This window comes from Rhinolophus sinicus, chromosome 3 (assembly GCF_057876585.1).
Source record: "Rhinolophus sinicus isolate RSI-liver-muscle chromosome 3, RSI-T2T, whole genome shotgun sequence".
NCBI lineage: Eukaryota > Metazoa > Chordata > Mammalia > Chiroptera > Rhinolophidae > Rhinolophus > Rhinolophus sinicus.
The window spans coordinates 140366098-140379520 of record NC_142503.1 but is presented as its reverse complement, the minus strand read 5'-3'; the positions used below and the strand labels follow the sequence as shown (position 1 = coordinate 140379520).

General features: G+C 34.0%; 1 protein-coding gene across 2 annotated transcripts in view; it reads right to left on the bottom strand.

Annotated features, from left to right (window-relative positions):
- GOLM2 (golgi membrane protein 2) overlaps nt 1-13423 on the bottom strand; it is a 97751-nt gene that overhangs the window by 51581 nt on the left and 32747 nt on the right. For both annotated transcript variants that reach the window (XM_019725321.3, XM_019725322.3), the window contains exons 3-6: nt 9174-9276; nt 7384-7474; nt 3143-3287; nt 2754-2834 (exon numbers count right to left, since the gene is read on the bottom strand). In XM_019725321.3, the coding sequence (XP_019580880.2) occupies nt 2754-2834; nt 3143-3287; nt 7384-7474; nt 9174-9276 (420 nt within the window). The remainder of the gene's footprint in view (nt 1-2753; nt 2835-3142; nt 3288-7383; nt 7475-9173; nt 9277-13423) is intronic.

Below are 13423 nucleotides of genomic sequence, written 5' to 3'. Positions count from 1 at the left end.
GAACCAAACATGGCAGAGATGCTAGAATTATAAGACCAGGAATTTAAGATAACTATGATTAATATGCTAAGGACTCTAATAAAAGTAGAGATAAAGTAGACAGCATGCAAGAGCAGATGGACAATCTAAGCAGAGAGATGGAAATCCTAGAAAGAGCCAAAAAGAAATGCTAGAGATCGAAAGCACTGTAACAGAATTGAAGAATGTCTTTGATGGGCTTATTAGTAGACTGGACACATCTAAGGGAAGAAGCTCTGAGCTACAGGAGATAGCAATAGAATCCTCAGAAACAAAAAAGCAAACAGAACAAAAACTGGAAAAACACACACCAAAAAACAGAGTATCTAGGAAAACTACAAAAGTTGTAACATATGTATAATACTAGGAGAAGAGAGAAAAGATCAGAACATTTGAAACAATAATGACCGAGAATTTCCCCCAAATGAATGTCAGACACCAAACCACAGATCCAGGAAGCTCAGAGAACACCAAGCAGGATAAATGCCAAAAAACAAAACAAAACAAAAAACCCAACAAGAACAAAAACTCCATAAACCTATATCACAGCAGAGAATTTTCAAATTACAGAAAATCAAATAAAAAGAAAATCATGGAGCAGGTTTCAGGTATTCTCTGAATCTGTGCCTCCTGAAATCCTTTAAGACCCCAAATAAACTACTGATTTGTTTAAAGAAAAAAAAAAAAGAGAAAGAAAAATTAATCCAGAGGAAGGCCTCTAATGTGCCACGACACTGTAGACAGTGTCTGCGTATAAAGAAATTTGGGGCACTAATGCTAAATTTACACAAAATATATACATTTTCGGTGTTTCGTTCCAGTTCTAAATTATGGTGCTACCGCCATTACAGGAGTTAATATAGAAAATTCATATTGTAAACATCAAACTTGAATTTGTTGGCATCTAATCAAAAGTAGCATCATTCATCCTTTGTAATTCTAATGAACTGGTTGTATGCTGCTTTTTTTTTTAAGCAAGCAGAAGCAGTAAGATAGGATTTTTGCTCTGTTGAAGTCATTCATGTATAAAAGACATTTGAAAATTACGTATCTGATAAGGACAATATACCTAAAAATGGTTAAGATAAAATCTCTAAGACCTTTTGCATTCCCATTTCATTTTACCCTAACTCTGGAATTTCCTGGTGACCAGGTAATAAACTATGATAGTGGACCAATGAGAAAATAAATTGAGATATTATACATTTAGGGTAGTAATGATAAAAATTTAACTTGAAAACTATGTTGAAATGGACAACAGAAGTTTTAAATTATATATTTAAATGTAAATAATTTTTGTAGCTATATGACATGAAAAATGCATGCAAGCAGATAAACAACCTTTGGTCATATATCTGAATAGGTTGCTTCTACATGTTAGAAAGCTGCGGTTTATACTTGGCAAAACTTTAGGTGTAACTTAAAATATAAACAAGGGCAATATAAAAGAGATTAATCAACCTAAAACTCAGTAAGTCTAGGAATACTCGTAGAGTAAGTGCTGCAGAAATTGAGACCAATATATCTTTGCTCTCAACTTTTCTTTAATGTCTAGACAATGGTTCTAAAACCTTAGCATAGATCAAAATCACCTGGAGAGCTTGTTAAAACAACATTGCTGGGCTCCATCCCTAGAATTTCTCATTCAGTAGGTTTGGAATGGGACCTAAGAATCTACATTTCTAACAAGTTCCTGGGTAATGCTGACACTCCTGGTCCAAGGACCCTACTTTAAGAATTACTGGATAACTTCACTGCAAACAAATCATGCTCATTCTAGCTCCATATTTTTAAACTCATGCTATTGTTCTTTTCCTTACCTTTATTTTAGGGGAATATACTGTGAGTTGGAACTCAAAAGAATACAGACATGAAAGAGTTTGAGAAGATAATAAAACTATACAAATGAAAGGACTAATTCTTCATTCATTTGGATCTCAGACACTCAGCAATTTCATCCACATACAATAAGGTGTAACCACAGAAATAATTACTGAGATTGAAAAGGAATAAAAACAGCTGAGAAGAACCACAGACATGCTGTTACTTCCGATTTTCCTACATAATAAATTGGAATCGGCAGGGAGGAAACACCTATGATAGCCAAGAAACACAGAAATGGCAAGAAAAAGAAACGTGAAAAAAAAAAAAGCTGAATGGGATTAGGACAGCAGCAGTGATAAAGACTTCAAATAGAAATGCATAAGAAACAGACACATTAATGAAGAAAGAGATATACACTGAGCAGAAGTGGCCTTAAAAGAAAAGAAAAAACAGTGAGTAAACTATTTAAGGTGTGGCATAATTAACTAAAAGGACAAGCCAACTCCTGAAAACCTATGTAAGGGTATTACTATGCCATATGAAAGCACACCAATCACACAGCAATCCAGGAACATTTAGTCCAAACGAAATGAGCCATATATTCTTTCAGTAAACATAAATGGCTCTAACATAGCATAACTGTCATGAACAATAACTCTGAGTAATCAAGGAAAGGTTCAAATATGGCTGACTCTTATCAAGGCAAAAACAAGTTTTTTACACGTTTTAGCAAAATTTTTCATAAAAATTATATCCAAAAAGTTCTGGCAATTAATGGGTAGTTACCTAACTGGAAATATCAGTCACGCAGCTATCTGTGACTTTACTCAAGTGTTACTGAAAAAGAAAATAGGGTCACATGAAAAATAATATTATTGCTTTAGTTAAATACTCTAATAACTTTTACTTACCAGTGGGAAGATCTTCAACTTTTCCAAGGTCATTCTCTTCTATTCCAGGCATTCCTGCATCACCATCTCGTTTGATTTGTTCTACCCAAGGAACAAAAGATATAATTCTATATTTTTCCTTATATACATTGAAAGTGTTTAAGGAATGCAACAACCAGTTTCTAAAGTAAAAAGCTACACTGACTGAATATCTTTATGCATATATCTGGACATAGTTGTAACTCTAAAATAACTGTTTTTCTCCTCTATCAACGGACCTAAATTTGAAACAATACAGATACCTAATCATAACTGAATTAAAATAAATCAATATTCTTTATGATTGAAAATGTTCACTTCAAAATGAGAAAAGAATATCCTATTAACACAGAACAAAATAATGGTAATACCTTTCCCATGTGGAATATGATTGCTTGAAGGTTCTTCATTGTTCTCTGCAGCATTCTCAGCTACTTTTGGAACATTTTCAGGTACTGCATGGTTGTTTATACCCAATTCATTTCCACCTTTTAATTCAAACTGGTGCGCCTCTTGCTGTTAGATAAAGATTTAGTAACAGTAAATATTTTTCAGTTCAAAACATTAAGTCATTGACACAACTATTAATTAAATGTTTTGAAACAGTTTATTTTCTGAAACAGTACAATGGGCCCAAATTTCAAACACTTGGAGATGTAGGATATAATATTATTTTCTGTTCAGTTTTTATACCTGACATGAAGTCAAAGAATAACCAACGCCTTTTAAAGTCTCTAACTACAGTAAATGGCCTAAAATGTTAGGCAGAGGCAGTTCTCTTTGGCTATGCTAAGGGAGTGATTCTGTAAGAAGAGAGTCTTGCTGAGCACTATAGGTTGCTGTAGAGGCCTACAGTTCTGGGCGCTATGGGCAGGGTGGGGGCTCTACGGGCATATGTTGTAATCCAGCAGGATGCAGACAGCAGGAAGTTGGCACACAGATGCCCCGTGAAGTGAGACAGATGACTACTGACATTGTCAGGCTGTTCCCCAAGCAGAAACAGCAAGTCTAGAAAACAGGCAAACTTCTTCCCAGGTGCACTGGCCTCTCAAGCACAAGAAGTAATGGCAGAACAATATACAGGTCAGGGTTCCCTCCAACTTGCTCCTAACCATATCATCTCCTTGGAAACTTGAATCTTCAGGTATATGGTTAGGCCTGACTCAGTTCTATTGTTGGGCCAGTTTTCTCTTTTATGTTGGTTGAGTCACCTCAGTAGAAAATTGGGAGAGGCAAAGTGTCAAGTAGACATGCTTGGGTTGCCACATTACTGTGTCTCCCTGAAAATAAGACCTAGCCGGACAATCAGCTCTAATGTGTCTTTTGGAGCAAACATTAATATAAGACCTGGTCTAATATAAGACCAGGTATAATGCAATATAATATAATACCTGGTCTTTAATATAATGTAATATAATAAATACCCTGTCTTAAATAATATAACATAATATAATATAATACCGGGTGTTATATTAATTTTTGCTCCAAAAGACACATTAGAGCTGATTGTCTGGCTAGGTCTTATTTTTGGGGAGACACGGTAGGTCCTTCTACTTCATATTTAATGCATTTATAAATGGTTTGTCAACTCTAAAATACTATGCAATGTAATCGTTAGTAATGTTATTTAAAAAAATAGTACTAAAAAAATCTACAGGAAATCTGCAAGAGCCACATTGTAAGAATTTGTCACAATAAAGGAAAAAGGTACTTTCACAATCAGGTGTAGGTACTCCAGTGTACCTGGCGGATAAAATGAACAAACATTCGCACCATGTTTCATAGTTTACATATCGCTTTCAACTTTATCTTTTTTTTTTTTTAAATTTTATTAAATTTATTGGGGTGACAATTGTTAGTAAAATTACATAGATTTCAGGTGTATAATTCTGTATTACATCATCTATAAATCCCATTGTGTGTTCATCACCCAGAGTCAGTTCTCCTTCCATCACCATATATTCGATCCCCCTTACCCTCATCTCCCACCCCCCACCAGTTTTGGGAAAAACAAAATAATACTGAGGTTTAAAGAAGTCATTTGTTCCAAGTTACAAAGCTAGAGAGTTGAGAGAATTGTGGAGAAGGCATTCAAACTATAATGTTTCTCATTCCCACATTTTCTGGGAACTTGATAAGCTATAGTCAAATCTGAGAGCTTAATTTTTGAGTGAAATGATAAAATGAAATTTTTAAACATGTCAATATGAAGGCCAAGGGTGAAAAAACATCAGTGAGGCAAAACCTAAGCAGCTATCCTGCATCTCTGTGCATTTTTACTATAACGCTTTTTCATAAGGCTATTTCTATAATACTCCACTGCTTCACAGATATGGATAAAACAAACAATATTAAACAAAAGTCAACAAACTACTGTTCAAAAATACTTTTCCATTTAAAATAGGTAAAGATGTCCCTTTGCTGAGTTATTAATGACAGTACCTTTATGTGAATGGATATTAAATAGTCTCAATAAAATAAGATAGTTTTCTAAATGCAATGTTGGTGATTTGGTAAGAGGGCCACCTAACTACTTTTTAAATAAACTTTTTATACTGAAATAATTTTAAATTTGTAGAAAAGTAATTACCCCTCACTTAATTTCCTTTATGGGAGAACTAACTCTGGGTGGTTAACACACAGTATGATATATAGATGATGTATTACAAAATTGTACACTTGAAACCTATGTAATTTTACTAACCAATGTCACCCCAATAAATTTTAATTAAAAAATATTCCTTTAACGTTAACCTCATGGTACATTTACAAAACTAAGAAACCAACATTAGTACATTATTAATCAAACTCCAGACTTTATTTAGATTTCACCACTGTTTTCATTAAGTCCTTTTTCTGTTCCAGGATCCAACCCAGGATACTATACTGTATTTAAGTCCTCAGGTCTCATTAGTCTCCTCTGGTCTGCAACAATTTCTTTTCCTTTGTAATGTGAAAGCAGTAAACAAATGGGTGTAGTTATGTTCCAATAAGATTTATAGACATGAAAATGTGAATTTCTTAAAATTTTCCCATCATAAAATAGACATGTGCTTGGTTAAAAAAAGAAAAAAAATCCCTGAATACAATTTGTGCTTATTTCATATAGCTTGCATTGGATTTGTTCCTATGAAAAAACAACTCAAATTTCACAAAATCAACTTGTTATAGTAGTTGAAAAACATGGAATAAAGAAACAGTGGGGAGAATTACACAGGTGGTCTGAAGGGTAAGTGGAAGTTCTCTAGGCACCTCTATTTCTCCCCACCTTGTTCCACTTTGGGCAGGTTAATGGCAAAAAAAAAAAAAAAATTGGAGAGGATGTTAATTAATTATAAAAATAGCCTAGTGTAGAAGAGCAGAAAGAGAGAACTACACTTGCCTGGAAAAGGGAAAAAGCTCTTATCTGTGCTTCTTGGAAGAACAGAAGAGAGCAAACTTACCCCATTATTTATATGGGCTTGTAATAACAAAAATGCAACAGCAAACCTCTCTTCCCCTTCCTTTTATCTTCTACTATGCTCCTCTAACCATCCAGTGTCTCAATAACACATTCTGGTTGTACTTACTAGCTCACTCAGGCCTGCCATCTTTCAGCAATCAATCCTCACATCTCTTCAAGGTAGACTGCACACAGGCAGTAGCTACCATGTTTCCCTGAAAATAAGACCTAGCCGGAAAATCAGCTCTAATGCGTCTTTTGGAGCAAAGATTAATATAAGACCCGGTCTTATTTTACTATAATATAAGACCGGGTCTTATATAAGACCGGTTCTTACATTAATTTTTGCTCCAAAAGATGCATTAGAGCTGATTGTCTGGCTAGGTCTTACTTTCAGGGAAACAAGGTATTTCACTTTGTAGATTCAAAAAATGAAATGGAGAAAAAACGATGCCCTCAATATCATGTTGTAAAATAGTGAAACAGTTAAGAAGGAAAATCTGGTTTCCTTAACTTCTAGTCCTTTAGAGAAGATGCTACCAAAGAGCAAGATAAATGTTTTTCACTATTCAACCTCTCTTTACTTTAAAGCACAAGACTTTATACAAACCACAGACAGATAAGATTACAGGGTATAAAAAAATGCATGTCCAAATGACAACTAATCTTCAGATTCCCTTCATTAATAGCAGGGCCTTAGTAATATATATCAACTGAAAATGGATAAATTAATAAAAGAATTTGCCATCTCCAAAAATATGAATCAAAATAGTGACTAGTGTTTCTGTGTTTTAAGAAAGGAATTCAGAGTATTTATAATTAAGGAGAAAGTTTCTCAATTTTTTTCTATTTCTCAAAAGCATAAAAATAGGAAGTGATTGATTTTTCAGTAAAATGCTTTCCATTTTACAATCTGATAAATATATTAACAGCAGAAATTATTTTTAAAAGTCAGATAAAAGATATTTAATTCAAAATTAGGTTTAAGAGTTGAAGTTATATTTTTGCAAATACCTAATTTACTTGGCAATAAAGTCACTTCAAGTCATTTTAGAATTAGGCAGGCTAGAATACTTAAAAATGCAATGTTTTATGACAAAAGTACATATTTTAATTTCTAAATTACGAGATTTATAATAAGAACATATTTAAAGTATTTTTTAAATTTACCTTTTGTTCCTGCAAAAACTGGTCTGCTAACTTTTTAATATTTTCTTCATGCTGTGCTCTTAATTCCTTGATCTGTTGTCCACACTGAAAACTAAATTACAAAGTCATTCTTTTAAACTATATTATCTTGGATTGGATTCTCAAGTTGTCTAGAAGTTGAAAACATACATTTATAAAGATAAAGCATTTTGTTGGCAGGAGAGTGGGCAAGGAAGGACAAAGAACAGACATAAATACAGCTCACAATCAAAATTCTTAAAAATATTTTAATCTTTAATAGAGGATAAAGAATACTGATAAAAATAATTCAAAAATGGAAATTAGAAAGATGAAAATTTATTTTTATAAATTGCATTTATGAAAAAAATTGTCAAAGCCAACTTCAATCACAGAAGAGAAAAATACAATCATAGAGACCAATTATATAGTAACAGATGAGAAAAGATAGAATTATGAGAGCTGAAAAGGAGGGGCAGCAGATAATTCATCCAATAGTGAGTACTTTAAACACAACAATAAAAGTCTAAACCACAAGAAGAGCAAGAATGAAATAAACTAATAATAAGATAGACTGGAGCCATCAAGAGAAAATGTAAAGGAACAAACCAGACAAAGATTGTGAATTTCCACTGGACAGATAGTCAAAGGATACAAATAAATCATTCATACAAAAACAACTAGTTTAATAAATACATAGAAAAATGTTAACTTTCACCATTAAAATGCAAATGAAATATCCTATATTTATTTATGATGTTACCTTATTTCCTGTACTAGCAAAAACAAGTTAGAATTATAAAAGCCCATGTTGGTGAGGCTAAGGGAAAATATTTACCTAATAAATTGGTAGTCATTTTAGAAAGCAATCTTTCATATACATGATATGGGCAACAAAAGCAATAAAACCTTCTTCCAGGAACTCTGTATTTGAGAATATACACTAGTAAAATAACATAAGAGAGGAAAAATCCTTTTTGAATAGAGATTTTTATAACTGATAGTCATAATAGTAAGAAAAGGAAAACTACTACAATGGTTTAGCAATTGGGAGAGATTAAACAAGCTTTGGTACATTAATAGGCTAAAATAATATATTACCTCTAAATATGTTTAATATTTAATCCTACAGGTATATGGAAAATTATTGAATATTGTTAGTTTAAAATACATGTATGTAAGTATATGTATACTAATAACTTACAAGAGGAAGAAGTTAGAAATGGACAAATGGTCCTTTAAAATACGGCGAATCTTTCTAATTTTTGGTGTGCATATGCAGACCTAAAAAAAATTTACTGTAAAATTGACTAAAGATACAACAAAGGTTTTCAAAGCCCCTAAGAGGTTCCTCGACCTCATCACCAACTAAGTGTAGAGGTGTAAGCAAGAGGACGGAAGTGCAGAGCAAGAGAAGCAGCTGGCACTCAGTCCCCAGCTACTCTGGGGACATCTCCCAGTGCTGTCTTCATCTGGTGAATTCCCCTTGAAAAGAATCACAGACTGTTAATCTCCTTTGATCTTTGCAACACCTAATTAAATAAAACTCAGGCAAGATTTTCTGTCTCACTTGGGCAGACTCAACATGCCTCGTAAGAGGCATGGTGTTAAACATATCAAAATAAGAGTATGGATTTCAAACAGGCATAGAAAGACAATACAAAACACATTTAAAAGACCTAAGAAAGTGAAAGAAGAGGAGAAAAACAGAAGCCAGAAAGGAAAAAATGAATTGTCCAAAAGTTGGATAGCTATTCCAGATTCATAAATATGTGTTGCATGTAGCACCTTACCTCTCATATTCTAACCTCTTCACAAGGTAAGTATTGTTCTTCCTATAGTCCTGAAGCTGGTCTTCTTGTCGAAGAAACTCCTGACGAAGTTCAGCAAGTTGCTCTATCCACACAGGATAAGAATCAAAGGAATAAAGTTTACTCACTTTAATGCTTCCTACTGAGAAGTTACAGGATTTTTAAAAATTATGTACACTTCTCACTTTCTTTATTTATATTCTGAAGGAGTTAAATTATATAATTAGTACCCTATTTAATCTGCTTTTGTAACACATGCATGGATAATAAAATTTATTTTTAAAACAAGATAGCCTCAGTGGGTTTCACATCAATCAGAAATTAAAAAATCACACATCTTTTCGCATTATATAGACATATAATAAGTTGTGGAAATAGTATCAAGTTAAAAAAAAACAAAAACAACCTACCTATCTCTTTAAACCTATCTGCTTTATAAAAGCAGGGGCGGGACGATCATATTTTTTAGATACGTTCACTATAGGTACAGAATTCAAGGTTTCTTTTTCGTTTTAAATCACATTTGACTCCCAACTTTGTACCAATCACTTTAGATCTCATTTCTAGTCCTGCTACTGAGGTTTGCTCCATATATACCAAAATACCATTTTCAAAGCTCATAATTTATGGACTAAGGCTGAAAGTTTTAATTATAATGAATAACGTTAAATTCTGAGATAGTAAGTAAATTAAAAACTGGGCCATATGCTCTTCTGTGAACATTTAATCCATAATCACTGGCCTCACATTTTCTAAAGCCACTCCCTCTTCAGACCCTACAAATAAAAGAAATGCATCCAGAGAAGAGAAATGTCATTTTCTTGGATAGATGACTAAAAAAATTAGAAAAAATTAAAAACAGCCTTAGCAGTTAAGAAAAAGAAGTAGACAAGAAAACCTTAATTTTTACAAATGGGAACAGAGATCTAGTCTGTATAAGAAGCATGTTAAGACTAAAATATAATGTCCAACCATAATGGACCAACATTATATCTATAATAAAACATGTACCTTTCATGAAAGGTTAGAATTACTCTTATTACTCCAAAAATGCTTGGGCTATAAGTTTTAAAAAAGGAAATGTAAACATGTAATATAATCATATCCATGTAAAAAAAATAGACTGATCTAAAATATATCAAAATGCTACCAGTTATTATGTTTAGTGGTGGAATTCTAAGTATTTTTTCCTCTTTCTAAATTTCATTGTGGAATCCTAACAATGACAACAACAAAAAAATTTTAAGGTCACATGAACATTTGCTGAGGTACACAGAGTTTAACATATATGCATAACAGCCATTGCATGATATAATAATCAGGTATGAAAAGTAAATGATTCATATAAAATGCTTGCATTTAATATGTTTACATATTCAAGCCACTTTTTTATTCAAAAAATTTTTAATTGAGGTATTACATTGTGCAAGTTTAAGGTATACAACGTGGTGATTTGATTCACTTACATACTGTAAGAATGATTACCACTGTAGCATTAGCTAATACATCCATCATTTCACATAATTACCATTTCTTTTTTGTGGAGAGAACATTTAAGATCTACTCTCTTAGCAACTCTCAAGTATATAATATTGTTAACTACAATCCCCACGCTGTATGTTAGAGTCCCAAAACTTTTTCCTCTTATAACTGAAAGTTTGCATAGTTTGACCAACATCTCCTCACCCCCACCCCTACCCTCAGCCCATGGTAACTACCATTCTAGTCTCTGTTTCTATGAATGAGTTCAGTCAAGCCATATTTCAAGTTTCCCTTTTTACTCAATTCTCTAATATGAAACATAGCCGATCTCCTAGTTTTTCAACCATTAACCTCACCTCAGATGAAAGTGAACAAATCTGAGGCCAGGTATCCCAGAATAACACATTCAGCTTGTTATCTTGACCCTGGCCCCCTTTCCTAAGACACAAAGAGCTAGAGGTAAGGAAACTCTGGCCTCAGCTAGCTATGAATGTTGATTCTACAGAGACAATGAGATTCCCCCCAGGAGGCAGTGACAAAAAGCTTTGTAGCTTACAGAGTGAGCCAGTTCAGTAACCCTGTCTGTGCTCAGGCAGGAAACGTCCTAGAACTGAAAAGTTACTGTAATTAAAAGAACACACACATAATGGCCAAATTTTTTCTTTTCCTTTTTCTTGATGAGATCTGCTGACTTAAAGATATAAGATTGGGAAAGATGCCTTTGGGGAAGTTTCCACTCTAAGAAGGACTTTGACCAGAATGCCAACCTAGCCATATAGTTAGCTCAGCTAGTTAGAGGGGGTTAATGTAAGATTTGATTTTTGCCTAACTAATAAACAATTTTCTTTAAAAAAATCAGCACTACCTAGCAGCTATTAGAGAATGATCCTCAACTGGTGATCTTTAGGATTATTCAGGCTTCTTTTTCCTACGTACTAACATAATTGGAGTAAGTTAGTTTACCCTCAGAATGAACCTGAGGCTTAATACGATTTCAAGATTTGGGATGGCTTCTCTGCCTTTCTACAAAGCTTTTCAATAACAATATTTGAAATTCCTTTATCAGGAAATAAAATTTTCACTTCTAAATGGAGATAAAAGGTTTAAAATACAATTAAAGAAAAGTAAAACATCATTATGAGTAAGTTCAAGTCCATGTAAAATATTAGACTCCGGTTTGAATACAGAGAAAAGATTATAAAGCAGGGAGCTAATTGGTACTTGGAGTGGGTCAAAACAAAGACTTCAAAGGGGAAAAGTAAACAGAACAGAAAACAAAACTAAAGACAAAATTTCCTTATATCACAATTTTACTTTCAACTGATTGCTATGTGTTTTCTTTATTTTGAACCCAAAGATACTCTGTGTCTAGTGTGGCAGCTCCAGGTCACCACGACAGGATTCCCAGAGTAACTTAAAATGAGATTAGGCCCACAACTGATTGTGCCAGATGTTCTACCTCTGACAGTAACACCAGGGTACGTTATAGAAAGGCATGGCCATATTCCCTCAATTCAACTTCAAAATTTTAAGGATATAGTTAAGAAAGAGGGTACCTAGGACCAGCTTGTAAAGCAAAAAAACATCTAGGAAATTTGACTTCAAAATTTTTCTTATTTTTATAGGCATAAAAGTAAGGTGAGCTATTCAAAATAAATCAGGGTATACTAGAATGTTAATTTATTATCTCAGGAATTAAAAATAAACTCACTCTTTTAATTTCCAAAAAAATATTAACTATCATAAGCTTTTTGGGTTTTTTTAGGGTCTTCGTGTGTATTAATTCTATTACATGCAGTATTAATTTCAATAAAAATAGTTAAGTCTGGATTTTATAGTCGACTTGTCAAAAAGTTTGTTTCAGTAGAAATAGTTCCCAAGGTGCAAAAGTCACATTAATGAAATTCAATCTTAAAACTGCACTAAGGGGTTGGCCCGGTGGCTCAGGCGGTTGGAGCTCCATGTTCCTAACTCCAAATGCTGCCAGTTCGATTCCCACATGGGCCAGTGGGCTCTCAACCACAAGGCTGCCAGTTCAATTCCTCGACTCCCGCAAGGGATGGTGGGCTCGGCCCCCTACAACTAAGATTGAACACGGCACCTTGAGCTGAGCTGAGCTGCCTCCCAGATGGCTCAGATGGTTGGAGCACGTCCTCTCAACCACAGGGTTGCCGGTTCGACTCCTGTAAGGGATGGTGGGCTGCGCCCCTTGCAACTAGCTACAGCAACTGGACCTGGAGCTGAGCTGCGCCCTCCACAACTAAGACTGAAAGGACAACAACTTGAAGCTGAACGGCACCCTCCACAACTAAGATTGAAAGGGCAACACTTAACTTGGAAAAAAGTCCTGGAAGTACACACTGTTCCCCAATAAAGTCCTGTTCCCCTTCCCCAATAAAATCTTAAAAAAAAAAAAAAAAAAAACTGCGCTAAAACCAAAAGTTGTACAGCTACTGGGATGAGTTCGAAGAAAGCCTTTTTCTCTGCTGAAGAGTATCACACAAAATTTCAAAATATCTCAAGATTTACTCCAATGCATATGAGTATGGTGCAATAAAGATTTTTACTCAGTAACATAGGCTGCCGTTTTCTTTGACACAAACTTGCAGACGCCACAAGACATTTTATTCCACAGATCTACTTGGTACAATTAAATAAGAAATATACTTTGCTGACAAGCAAAACCATTTGTAAAAATTGCAGGCTGGAAGAAGCACTGACACTGTGGCATCTTCTGTGTCATTCCAATG